This window comes from Anser brachyrhynchus (assembly GCF_964034855.1).
Source record: "Anser brachyrhynchus genome assembly, chromosome: 9".
Taxonomy (NCBI): domain Eukaryota; kingdom Metazoa; phylum Chordata; class Aves; order Anseriformes; family Anatidae; genus Anser; species Anser brachyrhynchus.
In genome coordinates this window covers 17,009,649-17,029,792 of record NC_137703.1, presented here as the reverse complement: position 1 = coordinate 17,029,792, position 20,144 = coordinate 17,009,649, and the positions used below count along the sequence as shown (strand labels likewise).

Here is a 20,144-nt window from a genome sequence, read left to right as displayed (position 1 = left end):
TAACTATCAAAGCTTAGTTTGGTCCACTTGTGTGGTGCTTCTTTATTTCACATTCTTCTTCCTGTCCTGTAACAGGCTTCCTCTCCCCATTCCTACACGGCACTCACTTAATGCACCAGTGTATCAACAAGGCATCAGATAAATATATCCAAGAACCACTGACATCTATCAGCTATCTCTGAATATCTGACATTTCTTGGGACTCTGTTAATATATTCTATATGTCAACCAGAACATGTTTCATCATCTATACAACTCATGCAAACTTTGTTGATGCAGCATGGAAATCAGTGTTTGGGAATTTATACGGAAGGAAACTTAAGCTGACAGAAATCTTTAAGCTGTTTATTTTCCTCTGAAGGATGGACAAAGATTTGAAAAGTATGGTGGAAGAAGAAGAACAGAGACACATCTATGGCAAATTTTTCCTTTTTCAAGAAAGGGAGTTCTGCATTTGTTACACTCACTTTCTCCACAAAGATACAAATGAGTGTACAGATACACATCCTGTCCTTTCTCCTCCTGAGGCACTGAACATGGGTGCTTTCCAGTAGAGTGGGCAGCCACAAATCTGTAACAAAACACAGGAACAAAGAGGAATACAACAGCAGTCACAAGCACAGCCTGCTTATACACCAAATTCACACTTTCACATACGGGAAATGAAGCAGTAATGGCATACAGGTGAGCCAAAAAGCTTTTTGCTGTGTGCCATGGTTCAGAATCCACCTATAACATTCTACTTTGTTGTATGCCTTTGTAAGCAGCTGAGAAATACATCCTGTCAGGGCCAGAGACTCTCTCAAGCTCCTAAGTTCTGTATTTCACTAACTATATAGCAAAGCAAGTGGAGAGGCACCTTCACCAGAAGACCACTCACACCAGCTACCTCGCTGACATACCTGAGAACGGGATAACCCGTTCTTTGTATGGGCTGACTTCTCATTGACAGCAAGGGAACTTCAATTCTAATCACAGTTAACAACTGAATATCTGAAGGTGAAGCGATTCCAGTCCCATAGCTTTCAGTGCAGTGCCTTTTACCCTGAACAGCCCATTTCCCAACACTGCTAGATCTCAGCAGGATAACCAAAAATGAGTGCACAAATGGAAAGAGGCCAATTCCAGCAGAAGGACTGCCCGAACACAACCTTTTAACTAGCTGCTGCGTTAGCATTTCTATCTGGGTAGTTTTCAGAGCAGTAATCAATGAAAGCTCATGCATTTTGGGCTTTCTAGCACCTCAGAAAAGCAGGCTTAAAATTACTTCAAACACTGAGTTGCTGATACCTTCAAGAAGCCTCTGCTTTACTGCAGAGATCTTTCTAGCCACCTGCACAACTCCAGCCAAGGCATCAGAATATCTGCAGACTATAGACCTTGGATGGAGCGCCGCTGAGTCGGGCAGGGTGCAGGTAGGAAAGATGTCACACTAAATGGAAGGAGGAATGTTTGAAAGAAATCATTGAGGCACCCCTTCTCCTTTCCCCACAAACCCTCTTCAACCTCTTATCTTCTAGTAAACGAGACTATTCCTGCAGTTCTGTTCACAGGTTTTTGTCTGGGCCTGACCGCTTCCCTGGGAACGCCAGTCAGCGTAAGAACTGCCTTAGGATTAAGCCAGTCTTGTGTTAGGTGACTGTACTTCTATAGGTGTTTTGCTGTTTTGAGGAAAAATTATCATCATCTGCTCTTTTCTTTGTGTAGCTGGTTCTCCTGCATTGTCTTGAGAGATCCCAAACTAATACCATTATCAATAATCCCACAGAACAGCAGCAAGCCATATAACAGCCGAAAAGCATGGAGCACATCCATCTAGAGATGGTTGCAGAGCCCAGGCAGAAGGGCAGTAGTCTCCTACACGACTCTCCTGCTTTTCCCAGTTCGAATGCGACAGGCCACACACAGTTACCTGTCTTGTCATAAAATCAGTTTCAAAATTTTTCAGGTCAAGCCAATAAATTGTCCGTTTGCATTTCCAGAGATGGCTTACGAATGTGCCACTTGATTCCTCTAAAAGCAAACATAACACAAACCAAACCCCAGTCTCCCCTTTTGGAAAAATCTTCCTTCTGAGAAAACAAGTGCTCCCCTTGGACAGAACATCACTGCTCAACCTGCAGCGCCAGAGAGGCATTCATTTACAGGGCAAGCTGAACATATGAGATGCGTCTGACAACTGCCAGTTTTAGATCAGCATTACTAAAAACTATGGTTGAAGGAGAGGAAAATAGAACAGCCCATCTGCACCGTGCTCCCACACAAGTGCTGTGTTTTGTTCCCTGAAGCCAGGAACTCATTAGCAGACTGCAGCTACGCCAAGTCTGCTGACACGTGCATTATGGATAGTGAACATAAGCATCTCAGTGCATCGGGGTTGACTAAGCATTTCCCTCTTCTGCTGTGTCCAAGGTGGCGTAGGTTGGAAGTTGCTTTCTCAAGCAATGCTGTTGCAGTGTACATAGGTCATGTCCAGATTAGGGGGACAGCCAGCCACAGAAAGGGTAACCGATACTATCTGAAGTCACAGAGGCACTTAATTTTCTGCTGTCATCTAAGCATAATTATGGAGAAACAGGAAAACAAACACATTTTTATCTGGTAAGAAACCTGAAAGAACCGTTTTGTAAATTGTAGCAAGACGGAGCATACACACTAGGCGTGACAAACAGCAATCTTTTCCCACGGACACTTTAATTGAGATCATTTTTGTCTTCTTCATTTAAAAGAAGAAACAAAAAACTTTCAGAGCAAAATAATATAGGTTCTTTTTCACTAAAAAATTAGAAGAAAAAGTATTTTAATAGCTTTAGATTCAGTCTTTCTCCCTCTCCAAAAAGAAAAGAAACCCAGAGAGCGGTTACCTTTGCAATTTTCCCCATTTCACAGATATTTGCTTTCTCATCCTCAAACTCTGTAAAGGCTTCTTCAATCCTGGCAATGATCTCTTCATGATTAGTGCAGACATTTGGAAGTCCTTTAGGGAAGTAGAAACGTGGAATGTTTATGGACAAAGGGGTACTGCTGGTGGCTTTATTCACAGGCAGGAGAGCACAAGGGCTAACCACTGAGTTCAAAGGGACGGGGGATGAAGTTCCAGGTTTCTTCTCTTGTTTACTTTGAACCTGAAAATATAATTAACAAATACTTTTTTTTTTTTTTTTTAAAAAAAAACAACAGCATAGCACACCAAGAAGAGGAGAAAATAGTTTGTGTTCTGAGTGACCAGGAAAAAAAAATCTAAAACCATCAACAATTAAATTATAACACAGGGATAAAAACGTATGCCTTAAGTGTCAAATTTAAGAATTAGTGCAATGTCAGAAGTAGCAAATTTAGGATATATCACACCTAAGGCTGTTTTTGCATAATATCTGTGCATTTTGCTTGTAGCTGTGGATTATAATACACTATTTAAACACAGGAGAACATACTCTGCAATTCAGTAATACCAGAGAACATGGACAGTGTTTGCTGTCTCTCCATATGCTGGTCCCTGTGCTGTCACTCTGCCCCACAAGCAGTACAGCACCACAGTCTGTTCCTAATTAGTATTTTTCACATTTTTAAAATCGTTACTGTATAAGCAGCAGAATTCAGATGTTGGAATGCCCAGGGATTAAAAAAAATCCTTGCTCCCCCACAGACACACGCTCTCTTGGGAAGAGGCAATAGGCTTGCCTATTGCACAATGGTGCAAATGCAAGAGTTGTTATTAATATAACAACATACGTGATAAGAGGCTAATAAGGAAATAATCAAGTAAATACAGCTGCAGCTTTCAGTTTATTTATTCTAAATATTTAAAAACAAAATGGTTTTAGGACAAAGTAGCCAAGTCCAAGTTCACTCAATACAGAAGAATGTATACGATGAACTGACTAAATTCTTTGCCTTATTATTTTCCAGATATTTGGGAGCTTTTCTTAACACATACTGAATAACACAACTTGCCATGGGTTTGCCTGAAGAAGCGAGAATTGTAAAAGCTTCCCTAAGCCATTTTCTCTGAAGTTTAAAATACTTCACAATCTGTTCTTCAGTGACCTGTAAAACCACAGATCAAGGATTTTCCTTCTCTTCACTCCTTTGCATCACTGCTCTTTCTCTAAATGGGGAGGACCTCTTCCTTCTTCCAAACGCCATTCCACTTCAGGAGCAGGAACACGTGTGCTTGCACACATACACCAGCCCAAACAGACTTTTGTACTGTAACCGCTCTACGTTCACCTGGAGCTTGCATTTCTTTAAATCTTCCTCTGCTCCCTTTACAAGAGGCCTCCAACTGCCTGGGAAGCAGTGGGTTAGTGGATTGGGCTCTGGCTCCTCAGTCGGGCTGGTGATTTGGCTTGGAGGAAGCACAAGCACATCACTACTTCTGTTCCTACAGCCTGCCGCCACCCCACCTGCCCCGTCTGTTTGGTGAGCTTCGGCCACGACCCAGCTCTGCTCCGTAGTTTTCACCTTCTGGCTTCCTGCAGAGGGGAAATCCCTGCTGCTCTCTTACCGCTCTGTATTCACACCAAGCAAAGCTGGAACAGGCGTCGGGGTGCCACCTCCTGCCACTTGACTCCTCTAACAGGACCTAACACCAGCTTCTCTCGAAGAGCCACTTCTCAGAAGCAGGTTTAGTGCTCATATGCAGACACGCACTGCTAGCTGCCAGGACCAGGAACAACTCTAAGAAATGACTCAAATCTAACAAAAACGTCCACATATGAGAAGAAACCAAATAAATATATTGTTCTTCCAAAGGACTCATTGCTTTACCAATATGTCCTCATTCCATTACAGACTAATAAAATCGGATCTTCTCCTTCGAAGGCAAATCCTGAGCCCATCACCACGACAGCACAGCGCTGTTCTCCTGTGCTGCGTGCCACACACCCCGTGCAGCACAGGCCGCCAGCTGACCATCTCTAACACGGCTCACCCATATTGCCCCGAGCCCTGTTTTCTGAGGAGCAGGGCAATCCATTTTCCTCCAGGTGTTGCCAAACTCAGCACGGTTTGGCACCAGCTCAGAGGAGCCGCAAGCCAGCCCCCCAGGATCTAGGTGAATTTCCTGACAACCCCAACCCAATGCAGGAGGTTCAACACCTGTGGGACAAAGCCTCAAAGAGGGAAAGCCTCTTTCCCACTGTGGGAAAGCCTCAAAGTAGCGAACCTGTTCAGACACAGCAGCCGGCCTTCCCAGGAAGGCTGAATCACTAACTCCTGCTCAGGCCAAGGCAAACAAGGTGGAGGCAGAGCTCACAAACAGCTTCTTTTTGGAAGATCCTACCGAAGCAATAGAAAGGGAGAATATTTTTGGCCTTTGTCTTCTTCCTTCTTATTGAAGAATGAGCTGTCTACAGCAACAAGGAAAACAACAAGCAGCAACTAGCTCCTGATGATACTGCTCCCTAGGACAACCTCGCAACTTCCCCCCCCACCCCCCCCTAAAAAATCACTTTGGAAAAATGTTTCTGGGATGGATCTATCCCGACGTCAATCACTGTGGGCACAGCAGGGAGCTAATGACAAATACTTGTGAGTCACTCGTGAAAAAATAAAGGAAGTGATATGAGGGGAGTTTTGTGGCAATTCCTTGGGGAAGAAAAAAGAACAACGGTTCCTTAGTGCCAGAAGTTAACCATAAATGCTGTTTGCTTAGTGGAACATCTCTCCAAGAGGGATGTGCATTTTCAGGAAGGACTACTAAGGAAGTAAACTACAAATGCTACAATAAATCTTTTACCTCTGCTACCAATTGCTATTTTTTTTTTCCTAAAAAGAAAAGTAACATTACAAACCAGTTTTAAATACTGCTTTACAGCACGGTTTAAATTACCTTAACTAACATCTGTCTATCCACTGTATCATTTTTGGCCAGTCACGCTATTTATTTCTGGGCAGGCTGAAATAGTGACATCTGCATTATTAATAAACCAGGCAGAAGAACAGCCTCCCTGCAGCATGCAGACAAAGCCCAGAAACTCCCCCAGCCTCCAGGCACCACCGGGCCCAGCGCACAGCTCCGCGAGGAAGCAGCATCGCATCAAGGGCTCAGATATTTTCTGTTCTTTTCTCCTGGCTCCAAACCTCCAGCAGGGTCCTACAGGATAAGCTGACCCGTTTATTGCTTTCTTCAGAAAGAGACTCTCTCCTTTTCTTTGTAGGGTACAGTGACTCAGCCTGGTTACTCACAGTCCACAGAGCTGACTTAATGTCTCCTTTCATTTTAGCTGTTCCTGCCTTACTGAAGTTGGATGATAACTGGACGCAGGCCATCCTCAGAGATCAGCGGTTCCCCAGAGCTGATTTGTATCAACAACCCAAGACTTTCCCTTCCTTCCTTTCCTGAAGCCCTTCCCCACCATTACATCTTTCTGCTGCCTCTGTCCCACCTCGCAGGGGACTAAGAGCAGCAGAGGTTCGTTCACATGCACACGGCTCTCGCAGAAGGAAGGGGAGAGGCAATGAGAAATCATATTTCTGGATACAATTTTTTCCTACTGTAAATCGTAAACGCACCAGCAGCAGCAGAGTCCCATCGCAGAAAAACACAAATGAAACAAACTAAGCAACACAGGCTCACAGAAAAACTTAGGTGGGAAGGGACACAAGGCTGGCTCTAAGCTTCGGTCAAGTTCCTCACGGCCTCACGCAGCTGGGTTTTCAAAATACTCGCCTCACGCCTCCTCTGAGGGACGTGCCTACAGATCTTAGCGTGCCCTTCCTGCCACTGAGGCACTTCAGTTCACGCCCCAGACCTTTCTGGAAGCCCTGCGGTGGGAACCAAGCCGCCTCCAAATCCAAAGGGCCACTTGTGGGGGGCCCTAACCCCTCCCCCCCCCCGCCCGCAGCTCTCATGCCCCGACCCGCGGCTGACACTGGCCGAGGGGAAGGCTGACGCGGTGAGGAGGAACCTCAGGCCCAGGTGGCCCCACAAGTCTGGATTTTACACCTCTGAAGAGACACGCCGGTGTTACAGAGCACACTCCTCTCTCCGGCCTTTCTGGCTAAGGCCTGCAGGGCCCATGTCACCCTCTCCCTGCCTCGTCACCCTCCGTCCTGCAGGCACTGCCGCTCCACTTGCAGCCCCACCAGCCCTGCTCCCAGCTCTCCGGCTTCCTACCAGGCCGAGTTCCCATCCACCGGAGGCTTGCCGAGCCTTCCCCCTGGCCTGTAGGGGACCTCACCTCTCCCTGCAGCCCAGACCCTAATCGTGCCCTGGGGCGCTCCGACAGCCGCGCCTGAGCCCATGCTGGGGGCAAAGCTGCTCGGCGGCGCTGCGGGGTTCTCCTTCGTGCTCCCCGCCCAAGGCATTGCCGCACCTCATTGCTTCATGCAATTCTCCCCTAGGGAGTGAAAAAGCGTGTTCCAGAGATTAACCTTATATACTGACTTTAACCTGGCACCAGAAGTCATGGAAACAAAATGTGCCCCGTGCCACAAGACCGTCCAGAGCTATTTTAAGAGCTATTTCTTAGGAAACAGCTGCACCGCTGATAATTTCACCTTTTTACTTCCTCACTGGGTCACTGACCATCTTAACAGAGACGAGGCCCATGACGGGGGATTTCAGCACACTGTGACCCCCCGTAAGTCAGGGTGGCTACCTGCCAATCTGCTGTCCTGGCACAAACTACTCCGGTCTTCCCCAGTAGTCCCAGAAAGCGAGCACAGAAGCTGGGATTTACCAAGAAACCTATCTTTGGTGCAGTTTCCATTTCTTTGGCTACATCTCCTTCAGCCACAGCCCGCAGAGCCTAGGAAACAGCCCAAAAAAGCACCCTGTGATGGCAAATCTTTGCCAAAGCCAGGTAGGCTGGTCTGTGCCCAACCTGGGCAGCAGAGACCACAGCCCCCTCGGTACAGCAGAAAGCTGGGGTCGTTCGACATGCAACAAGAGACATTCAGAGCAATCACACAGAAAGTGGGCTTTTCTTACAAAAATGCAGGGAAGACCTAATAGTCTTCCGCTATTTCTCCCTGTTAAATCACTGCCCTTGCCATTACGTTTTCCCCTTGTTTACAAAGACACTTTAACTGTGCGCTCTAAGCCTGGAAGGTTTATTTTTAAACCTGCTGGTATCTTGCTGCAAATAACTTTCTGCAAATAGACATGCCTGGAGGGGACACAGTTTGATTCTCTGATCCAATGAAAAATACAAAGCAACAGAAAAAAAGTAAAAAGAAACGCCAAGCGCTCAAACCTGGGCCTGCTGGAATGACTTCAGCCTCTTCTTGAAGCGGGATGGAAGAACAAAATCACAGCCCTTCGCGAGGAAAGCTAGCTCCCCGCCCAGGTCTGGGTCCCTCCGCAGAGAATGCTCCTTGATCATCATCCTGCTCAGCTCCTAAGCTGGTGGTGCCCGCTCCAGAAAAGGACTCTGTAGGAGACCACGTCAAACCCAGTAGGTTGCTTTCTTGGTTTGGGTTTTTACAGGCAAGAAATGGCAAATGGCTTCCCGCAGAAGCATGCTATGTCTTCTCTCTCTTCAGAAAGACAACATCTAGAGATCGTGTCTCACTCCTGAAGCCAGACCTCCCTTTTTTAACTGATATTCAACGTATCCTTCAGTACCACCAGGATCTTCTGCCTTCTTGTAATACTTTAATTGAGAAACATGATCTACAACAGAATCTATTTCCCTGCTGGCTACATGACAGACAATCTGTCCTTGGCTTGTAATAGGCCAGGGGTAGCATGGGAAAGGAAGCACCCACCACCACTACCAAGGTGCTAAAATTAGACGGGCTGCAGAAGGGGCTAAATATACCATCTTCCCCAATAGTTCCTACTTTATGTGCTTCAGTGCTGAAACATGAGGTGCAAACTTGCATCAGCCAGACGCGGCTAGAGCGAAGCCACACGCTCGCAGCCAAGACCCGCACGCACACGATGCTGGTGGTTTGAGGTCTCTGCCTCTGAGGTGATGAGGCAGATCGGCACGCGCTCCACTCTAGACCAAGGGCTGCAATTTTCAGGAAACATCACTTTTTCCTTCTTGCCTGGAAAAAGCAAATCAGCCTGTTTCTCCAACACCAAACAAGCACATAAGGATGATCTTGGATAATGAGCTCAGGCGTTTAAAATGACTCTTAATAAGGTGGGTTTTTAAAGGCATCAAAACACATCATCCTTTTTATTCCCTTTTTCCATAACTCTCACGAGGCAAAGGCTGCTCCCCAAGCCAAATGCAAAACAGTTCTCAGTAGACGATCTGCTCTTTTTCTACATGACCTTAAGCAAGCAGACTTCAAACTCTTGCTCTGACTTTGTCCTGGCCTGCTACAAGCGTGTTCTCCCTCACCTATAATGACAACAGCGCTGAGCAGCGACCTACATCCAGTTCTCACCCCACAAGATGACAAGCACACAGTCCTGCAGCCTGCTTTCCTTCCTTGGCTTTAAGAATCCTAGCTGCTTCGCCAGGTTACTTTCTGAGCCCAATAACAAAGAACATCACCTAAGTTCTAGCCTTGCTTTTATTACAATACTGTATTTGAAATGGAAAGGTCTCACCGAACCTCACCAGCAGAAGAGGATAAAAACTGGACCCTGTGTGCCTCTGATGTATCCGTGGTGCATTCTGTATAGCCAAGAAGGGCACCAGCTCCACATGTTCTCAAAACAGATTAAAATTCTCCAGCAACAGCATAACTCTTTGTTGGTTTTAGAGCCAACCAGGCTGAAAAACTCAACTTGTATCAGTAGGCTTTGTTTCAACTACCTTCAGATGCCCATTTTAAGGTAAAAAAAAAAAACACTTTGTGCAAGCAGAGCTTGTATCTGTCCTGTTTACAAAGTTTGTGGCATGTGGGCTAACATCTCCATGTGTGTTTGGTGTTGGTTCTTTTAATTCTTTAATTTCACTGCATTTCTTTTTTTTTTTTTTGGCCATTTCTGATTCCAAGATACTTTAAAGATTCAGTTACTACTTTCATTTATTTCAGTAACTATTACCAAACAAATAAAAAGTCTTTTCTTACCATTTGGGGTTAGAAAGCATGAGTAGCTGATGCTTGAAAAGAACGTAGATGTGTATACAGCTTAACTGACTGATATTACTAACATCTGATCAAAACTATTTATAATACACGTGGAGGAAACCTGATTCCCCAGAAAGTTTTCCATTATATTGTGACTGCGTTCTGAGAAAATGTGATCATTTAACATCGGAGCTAAAGGCACTGTGATGTTGTAGAAGACACTTTTTACAGTTAATTTCCCCACCCAAGGTCCTCGAGAAGCATGCAATTCGATCTGCGAGACAAAGCACCCCGAACTAGGAAACAGCATGATGAACGGGCAGGGTTATGAAGCTGGAGGCTCAACTTTAACTTTATAGGATTATGAAGCAGCTTTCATTCCACTCAGAGCATTCTTCAGGCCACCCGTTGAGGCATGCAACAGACATTTTGACGTCTAAAAGCAAGGTGTGTGGCCTCAGGACAATGCTGTGGAACAGAGTAAGCTGCAGACCCTCTGCTCCCCGAGGCGCAGCCCCTGCCCAGAGGCAGCTGTACGCCCATCCCACCCAACGGGAGCCGTTCCACTACAAACCCTAGGCTCATTTTCTGCTAACGCAGCATCTCGTACATAAGCACCAGGTGCGGCAAAAAGGAAGATTCAAAACCATGCAATAGGAAGCGGAGGCAGGGGGAGAGAGGAATAGGAAGCAGGACGGCTCCTTCTGGCTCACTGCAGCTCAGCAGGCCTTTGACACGGGATGCCCACTGGCAGGCCCTAAAGAATAGCCCTCTTTTAGCATCGAACCCTTGTCGTGGTTCCTGCTCCCAAAATTATTCACAAGCTTCACCCAACGGTTCTTAAAATAAAATGCACAGGCAGGGCTTGGAGCAGAGGCTTGCACTACCCAAACTTGATTCTGAAAGCAGAATGAGTGTGTGAGTTTCTTACAGGCTTTTCTAGGGCACTTTTACTGTGGTACTAGGTATTTCACACGCATTAATTACCTAAACTCAAATACTTCATCAAACCAGCACACAGAGAGGTTAAGGTCAAAACCTTCCACCACTGACTTTTCCAAGGGCTTTGCATAAGACATTTGCCTCAAAAGGGAACCCCCTTTACCTTCTAAAAAGCCCCAACGATCAGCACTCCTGCAGATGGGGCCAGCCCAGCCTCTACTTCTTCACCACCCGCTGGTTCGAGCTGGCCTCACTTCCCTCACACCTGCCATGCCAGCCAGGCTTCACTCCTTACCTTTCTCCTATCTACAGGCAAAAAACACAGAAAAAAATATATTTTTTCTGCTAGTCTTTCTCAGGCTAGCAAACATTTGGTGTGTTTTGGTGGTGGGTTTTTTTTTTTTTTGCTATCCTTTAGCTAGTCAAACAGCTGACCTGCTTTCACTGAACCTTTTCTTTCAAAAACAATGCATAAAAAGGATCAGCACACAGAACAGGAAATTTTAAACCAAATAGTTGGTTTAGAGATAAGCAGCGGAAAACTGGATCTCAGAATGGGAAATGTTGGACAGTGTAAAAGCACGCCGAGCTTCCTGGCCTGCCTGGAAGAAGCGTGATGTGCTCATTATGGGCTCTGCAAAATTGATGGACTTCTTGAGTGTTCATTTCCTAGTTTCTAAATAGTTGGGTTCTGAAAGCAAAGAAGCGAGTAATTCTATTGTTCTGTGTGGATGATCATCATTGTTTTCTTATGATAAAGGGAAAAGTCTGTTGCTGATATAAGTTAGCCCAGATTTCAATTCAGATAGGCCAGTCTGAGCCAGCAAACAGTCTGGTCTGAAGTGTCTTCCGCTTTTCTTTTTCCTTGCTTGAGGGATATTAAAACTGTCACAGCCTACATCAATGAAAGCTGCACTGCATTGTCATCAATGTTAGATCTGGTTTTGTGTGTGCATGCCTGCACAACTATTTGATAACAGTTCTATGAAAGAAAATACAGCAAATACTTTTAAAACTGATGCGCACACCTGCAATACCAAATCAGAAACCGCAAGGAGCTCCAGCCAAACCCAGTTAGCTGCAAGACTTAGGGATTCCCCAGACGCTACATCTGCAGAGGGCCTCGCACCCACGACCACATCTACATAAAGCACACCAAACCTCAGAGGAAGGCCAGTATAAGCAGCAGTGCAGGGGACTTGTATTCACCCCGCTAGGGACCAACCCACCGCCCAGAGGACTGGCAGCATGTGCACAGCGCTCAGCCCAGGCCCCTGGGTCCCCGGGACAGTTTTCTTCTGTGAGCTTTGGTTTCAGGCATCAACACAAAGCAAAAGCCGAGCTGCAGCGTGCAACAGGAGCTCCTGCAATGCTGCTGCAGACAGCAGGCTGGGAGCAAACACACACACCCAAGACGTGTGGATGATGAGGGAAACAAACCGAGAGGGGACCAGACCGATAAGCTGTTTGACAGACAGCATAAGCGTATCCAGTTCTCAAGTATTGTAGAAAAACAGCCACAAAATTCAGTGTCACACATGAGCAAACATTTTTGTTTCAAGTTCACAAGATAAAAAAATAAAAAATCTTGTAAATACCCAAGGCAAGAGTAGCTATTAAAAGATCACGTCAGAGCTTTTGGAGTCACTTAATTCTGCACTCTGAGGAAGGAGCCCTTCTGCCTTGCTGGAGATATCAGACAAGGTTATGCTTACTGTCTTCCATAAGCAAAGATGTACAGAGAAATATCAGAAACACTTGGAGAGTACCTAGTCTAAAACAAATAATAAATCCCAGTCATGTCAGTTCGGTTAAATAACCCTTCTTTCCTCCCTTCCCCCTTTCAGAATTGCACCAAATACCTGTATTTTCAGGCAAAAAGTTTTGAAGACATGCAAGTACGGTCCTGTTGGAAGGAGCTATGAAAGCTCACTGCTAATCTGGACATCTTCTCAAGTACGTAAGTGGAAGGTGCGTTTTGGAAAGTAAAGCTCTTTATACTTTCTATGCATTTGGGACTTTGGCACCCTGTTGTTTTGAAAATTTGGCAGTAGCACTTTCTATTTGAAAGCAAAGGGCTGGGCAGACAGCCTTAGCTCCCCCTAAAGCAAGCCCCCGTCGAGAGCCTTTTCCTGGGAAAACCTGCTCCTCATGTGAGAGGCACGCCATGCAGACTCCACAATGACTCTGCACTGGGGACACGGGAAGGGGAAAAAAATAAATCTCCCTAGACCCTGACCTTTGTGCCATGGAGGATCTCTCTTTAGGAACCAGCGATAGGCAGGACAAAGAAAGTTGTTGGAGCCTGCTCTGAGATGGGAAAGGGAGAGGTGGAGCATCCAGCTCTCATGGTGCTGGTGAGAGCCAGACCAGTACCTGCTCCCAGGAATGAAGTACGAAGCTGAAAAATTCTCTCCCTATTATATAAAACCTACCTAAACTACATGCAAACTCAGCCTACAGGAGCACCAGCAGGAAAAGGACAAGGTTAAAGGTGAAACTGAATGTCAGGGCCCATTTTGTTTGCTCAGGTTTTGTTTCCTTTTTTGTTTGTTTTTAAATAAATACTACTGCTGGATGAGTATGTTATTCCACACTGCAGCATCCAACGAATCACTTAGCACCTGTAACTTTTTTTTTTCCCGCATTTTCCCATGTTTGTTCTATTATCCAGTCAAAGGCTTGTTCTCTTACCTTAATCACTTCTGGGGCCTGCTGAATCAAAGCTGGAACAGAGTCTCTGGAAGCAGCCCCAGCAGAGCTTTTCTGCCCTGGGAGGATGGACTGAGGAGGAGCTGTTAATGTTTCCTGAAGAATCTGCATCACTTCCTTCTCCTTGGACAAGCTTCCCTTGCCTGTCTGGAATTCCACCAGTTCCTGGGCAAAGTCCTCAATGCTTTCCAGAATACGCAGTAAAAGGGCTTTGTCATCTTCCTCCATTTTGTGGCCGTTGCTTTCCATGATTTTTGACAGAGGGGAAGTAGGGTCAACAGGTTTACTTTTGGGTTCAAGAGCCAGAGGTAGTGCCGGCCTACCCTGCCAGCCAAGCACCTGCAAACAGGCAGGTTCACTCTCCTTTACGGGTTCCCTAAAAGTACTCTCCATTTTCTGTGAGAAGCACTCCAAGTCCAGCAGCAGTTTATCTATCTCATCCTTATCTATCTTGCACATCTGTTCTCCTTTGGAGACATCAGCCTGGGAACCACGCGATACAGAATCTGAAAGCGGCTTTAGAAGAAGTTTCTCAGAAGCACAGGAAAGCTCGTTTCCCACTCCAGCATGTTCTGGTTTAACATCAGCACCTGCGTCTGAACAACCAGAGAGCTGGTAGCTGCGCTCTGAACTCTCCCAATCTCCTTTCTCCTTTATTTTCCCTAATGCTCTTTCCCCATCCGACTCCTCCTCAATGTACAGAGCCTCAGCGGAAGACGTGCAGTCAGAAGGGCTTGTGGCTGGTAACTGAGGTAGAGCACAAGCATCTTTCCCAGCTCTCACACTGCTCTCCTGTGCGATGCCCTGAAGGGAGTTTGAGGTAAAGCTCACAGTACTTGTCTGGATGGACTGAGAGGTGCCCGTCACCTCACTCTGATCACCTGCTGGTCTGAGAGGAACTGTGCCTGAGGATGGCAGCTGAATAATATCCTCATACCTAGGTGGCTGCTCATCTCCAAATATTGGGGAAAAGGGAGTTTGCTGCAAACTATGAAAACAGTTAACTAATTCCACCAAGTCACTAGCTTCCTTGTGCCCAGCTGGCTTGAGCTCAAAGGGCAGCTTTTTTAGGTATGAAGAAAATCTCGTCATCAAATTCATATAAATCATTTCTGAATTAGCCAGGGGATCACTGCTGTTCCCTCCACTAACGCTGTCTGCAGATTTCTTTTTGATGCAATGCTTTATTATGTCGGTGCACTTTTTCAGATCCTCCGAGCACTTGAGCAAGATGTCTAAGCACACCTTAATATCTCCACCAGAAGAACCATCCAGCTTGTGCTTTTCCAAAATTTGGGTAATGAAGTTTTCTTCAGAGAAAGAATGAGGTGAAAAGGGAACCACGGGATTCATGCTGACTTCTGGAGCATCGTTGCTCTCCTGCCATTTCTCCACAGGTGAGGGACTCTGCAAAAAGCCACAGGGAGGGCAGTTCTCATCATTGCTGAAGTGCCCATAAATCACGTCAAAATCAAATGATCGTCTGCTAAACGATTCTGACCGAACTTTCCTTCCTTTTCTGTAGGCCACGTGACTGGAAGAGTTTTTGAGTTTCTCAAAGGAGAATTCCTTTATTTTACCACTGGCAAGATTTATTGCCTCACCAGTAATGTCTTTCAAACTGCTAGAAGCTTGCACTGAAGAGCCCTTTTTGATTCTTGGATTATTTGGGAGGATTTGGTGATAGTCCTCATTTCCAGGCAAGGCAAGCCCATTTTCAGAAACAGGAATTTTATGGTCTTGGTTGGCATCTTGGACGCTGAGCTCAGCACACACGCTGTGGTGGGCAACTATACATGTGACTCCTTGCTTAAACACCTGGCAAGTGCCCGTGCAGTAATGCACAGTGTGCTGGAAGTGCTGGTCTATCACCACGCTGCTGTAGCAGTTCACAGTTGTGACCATAAGCCTGTAGGTTGCTGCCATAGCACGGATCCCACGTGGAAGTGAGGCTTCAAAATTCACCATGAACTTAGCAGGAAGCTCGCACCCCCACCCCTACTTTTCACAGCCACACCAAATTTAACAGAAACATTCAAATGTCAGTTGAAAACATTCAAACCACATGAGAAACTACTGGCTTGGAAAGTCCTAGTGAAGTCTGGAGTGGTATCAGCAGTACAGTTACAACAATTAGTGCAACTTGCATACGGTTTGACTTAAGGCAACTTGATTACTGTATTCCACACGGAGAGCTTTGCTGATCAGAGCTGCAGCCCGAGCTGCTCTGTTTCTAAGGGTCCAGGTAGAATCTCCAGAAGGCGTCATAAAATTCAGCCAGCTCTCAAGTAGAAGTGAAAGACACTGTTTTTTTCTTGGATCCTTCTCTCTTTTTGAGAGAATCATTAAAAGATAGATGATAATCAAGTAGCATGTACAGATAAAAAATCCACAGTATGCTTGTGTGATCCTCTTCTCACACTGGTAAGGTAGGTCCCTACAAGAAAAAACACAGGCAAAAGTCATTATGACTTACATATAACATGCAGCAGCCGTGTCTGACATCAAACAAACGGCATCGGACCTTAACAACCAACATTCAGGCTCGTACAGAGTGAGAGTAGGCTGACATTTTTCCTTCACTCAAATCTACCATATAAGAACACTGCTAAGGAGCTAGCCTATATTTATACACAGGCTGTCTGTGTGTTGCTGTTTTAACAGCTCTATTTTAACCACTCATTGATTTTTTTTTCCATACTAGCTTTTTTTCCTCTCCAGACTGAACACAACATTACCTTTAATTCTAATGGAGCAAAACATTTTGATCATGTTGTGAATTTCTGGCTTTCATTTTCCAAGACCCTCTAATGATAAGGAAGAGAGCAGCAGAGAAAAGCGCTTTCAGAATTTCCAAACACTCTGGATTATAAAACACTGCAAACAGCCTGGAGCAAAGCAGATGAACTCTAAGAATGCGTGGCCTTTTGCAGAGGCCACATTGGCTTCCATTAGGCTTTCACCAAGGTCTCTGGGACCATGGCAAAATATTTTAAGGCAGAATAACTGTTTTTTAGTCTCCTACAACCCATTAATAGGCTGCTGGCGTAGACACCAAGAGCAGAATGTAACAATTGTATAGAAGTTAAGGCTGTGAAAACTAGGAATTGAGAATTTTACACGTAGCGCACTCACAGCTGTATTTCCTATCATGATGGTTAAAATTATAACAGAAAGAACAAAGGCTGCTGAACTTTGTTATTAAGAGATATTGAAACCCCAGCCTCAAGCATCTTACACTTTAAACATTACTATATCTTTCATGAACACATCAATAATCAAATTAAACCACCCCAATGGTATTCTGAGCACCCCCTATTCCTGCAAAGAAATCCATCTCACAAAACGTGGTTAAATCACACTGCACCACAGGTTTCTTTTGTTGTTTTCAAAGGTAAACACCTAGCACTATGCGAAAGGCCAGACCAGCATCTGACGGAAGGACCCTCCATGCACGTTACTGCCACCTACCTTAGCTCCTAAGTCTGGATGGTTACAAAGGGAAGCACCTTAGAGTTTAGTCTTGTAATTAAGGACTGGGGATGGCACAAGACTGATGAATGTTCCCATTTTACCTGTTTTAAATCCTTAATTTGAAGGTGAGAAGAACCGATTTTAAGATGATTTGATGGAATTCCTAATGCGTCACGTCTGCCCATTGCAATTGGGCAGAGCTGCACACAGAAACACTCCTGGTTTGCTCCGTGCATTATATAAAACATTGCAATGATTGCATTCAAGATGAGCTAGCAACTGCTCCAACTACCACGCTGGTATCTGTAACAGGCTGCCACCTGCCTACCGAGCACCACCGGCCAACCTGCCTGCTGTGCCAGGGCCGGCTTCACAGCCGCTTCTGTGCCTGCCCCGCGCTGCTCCTTCCTACACCCACTGGCACCACCCCAAAGCCCCACAGGCACAGGAGGGCCTTCCAAAGGGATGATCAGAGGTATGGGGTGTGCCCCAGCCACAGCCCTGAGTCAGTGGATAAAGGGTGTAAACAGAGCCGTTTTTGAACCCCGGGGTCCTTATCCCACCAAGCACAAGGCCAGGTAATAAGACTCCACGCCCTGCAGTCACTGACTCTCAGGCTTCCCAATCAGGTGTGCTTAATGCTTCGCTGAATCACAGCCACAGTTAAAAAAGTCCTATTGGCTCACCAAGGTGTTCATCTTATAAGACTTAGTGGGCTTTGTTCAGACAGGAAAACCCATGCTTCCATGACTCCAAGAAGTCTAACCATCCCTGGACTCCAGGACTCCTGTCTAATGCTTTGAGACACAAGGCTGATGCTTGCTCTCTTCTGAGTCTCCATCAACTAGGGACAAACTTCCTGGCATTTCCTGAAAGAGAACGTATACAACATTCAGAGAAAGCAGAGGTCATCAGAGCAGCAGAATTGAAGAGGATTTAATATCGCTCCCAAAAAACCATGGGACTTCTTCAGAGCTCCTTCCTCTCTCCCCTGTGAGGCACAGCAGGGAGACCTCTGTCACAATTGCTCGTCCTCTCTTTTCTCCTACTTCCCTACTGCACAATTTTTTCACCACCAAAGAAGAGCCTGAGTTATACCTAATTTGGGAAATAATTGCATATTAATGAATTTATTCCTTAATTAGAAGGATAAGGTGTTAAACCTCACTGTCTCCTCCTGTATCACTCCAAGGGTGATTTCCCCCTACACATGTACTCCTTGCCCTGGGACTAGGGCAGTTTCTCCAACCCTTTAAACCGTCTTCAAGCAATGAAGCCTTCCATGTCCTTACGGTTACTGCACAAGGAGTTCTTTGGGGAAGAGGTCTCCCAGATTCCCCGCCTAACCTGACTCTTCTTCAGTTCAGCTTCATAATTCAAACTGTGCCTGGCACCAACTTACATTTACTAGAGAAGCGGAGACAGCAAGAAGAACTGTTTAAGTGATTATGCCCTAAGCCACTGCCTGGCCTTGTTACGGAGAGTCAGCCCCTTCAGCTTTGGAACAAGACAGGCCCTTCAGACGTGCTTGCTGCATTCTCTAATCTCTTTCCAATTTGTCTATTTCTGTGGTGCTATCACATTCAGGAATCAACAAAATCCAGACACAAACTTGTCAAGGCTAAAGCAAGATTACCTCCTCCTCTGTGCTCAGATGTCTTCAGCACCTTTTACTGCTGTGTGTCAGGGAAAGAAGTAATCCAAGAATGAATATTAAGAACCTGATACCCTCTTTTTTCAACCAGATTAATGTCTTCTCAGTGATCACTACTTGCCTTATTTTCACTGTCTGCACAAACACGCTAAGGTTATTCGAGGTGCTGGAGTACTTGCCTCCAGCTAAAGACCAAAAACCGAAAACCATCTAGGCAGCACAACTGCTTAGGGATGCGGAGGAGAAACTGTTTTTCTCACATTTTACTGGCTTTACTTGACCAGAGTTAGCACATGCTCAGCTCACAGCTTTATTTATCCATCAAACAGGATCCTGCATGTAAACCCGGTCAAGACAAAACCTTAGAAAAGTGCCTTCCTGTTAGCAGATCTGGGAATCTGGTCTCAAACTCAGCTTGAATGGGCTTTTGTTGGGACTTTGGGTTGGTGACTAAACCCTACAATTTATGAATAGCAACAATGGAAAGCCTGAGTGCATTAAGACAAATTCGTACTTCCTCCTTTTCAGCCTGCCATTTTGTTCCAGTTGTGACTCTAGAGCAGCCCCCAGTTCAGATACGCTGCAGACAGATTCTGTAATTAGGACTGCTGCCACGAAACCAGCTCCAACCCCGAGGATACGGGATTGGTTTCACAATGTAAACTGTGAATGAATAGGGCTTCTTGTGCGACTGCAGAATAATGCTTTATGTCTTTCCTATCTGCAAGAAGACATGAATCACTTTACAAGGGAAAAAATTATTGCAGATACTAATGATATAAAAGGTTACTCTATAACACACAAGAAATTCTATTCATGTAAAGATTATGCTCGAGTTAAATAACTCAACAATGACAATCTGTAAGCGAGGGGACTGTCAGCCAGCACTCAGCTTACTTGCAAACTGCAATCTAGAAAGCTACGGAGCAGGCCTCTACAGGCTCTGAAAGTTTCAAAGTAGGCAAAAATCTTCCTTCATTTCTCTCACCAGTGCTAGCATCAACATTAACAGTAACCAGTAATGAGAAGCCACCACAACGCAGTATGGAGGAGAGCAGCTTCCCTTCTGCACCATGGCACAGGCGTCACTCGTAAACGCGCTCGTTCCTAGTGGAAGAGGCGGTGGGACACGTACTCCATTCGGCTGCTTTTGTCAAAGTACCAAAACCACCACCACCAAAAGAAAAATCAATAGCTTTGCCATTTGGCCAGACATCTGTACTGTAGCAGAAGCATCATCACAGCTATACGATCAGGTGTCTGGTCCTATGTCTTGGACAAGCTGGTGGTGCCAAAAAGCAGCTTAACTGCATCCCATTCTTTAGAAATGCTTGATTTTTGTTCACACTTTACTGAAGAGAGCAGATCTGGCAGCGAACTA

The 20,144-nt window shown here is 45.5% G+C and overlaps 1 protein-coding gene across 9 annotated transcripts in view; it reads right to left on the bottom strand.

The window, feature by feature from the left end:
• The window catches only part of PPP2R3A (protein phosphatase 2 regulatory subunit B''alpha), a 59,255-nt gene that overhangs the window by 31,003 nt on the left and 8,108 nt on the right, over window positions 1-20,144 (bottom strand). For 7 of the 9 annotated variants that reach the window (XR_013954799.1, XR_013954800.1, XM_080604113.1 and 4 more), the window contains exons 2-4: window positions 13,618-16,072; window positions 2,865-3,125; window positions 468-571 (exon numbers count right to left, since the gene is read on the bottom strand). Coding sequence is in view for 7 of the 9 variants with exons in the window: in XM_080604113.1 (XP_080460239.1) it covers window positions 468-571; window positions 2,865-3,125; window positions 13,618-15,603 (2,351 nt within the window). In the remaining 2 variants the exon portion in view is untranslated. Of the gene's footprint in view, window positions 1-467; window positions 572-2,864; window positions 3,126-8,201; window positions 10,539-13,617; window positions 16,073-17,795; window positions 17,979-20,144 lie in introns of those variants that run through there. The other 2 variants (XM_080604111.1, XM_080604116.1) reach the window with 2 other exon arrangements.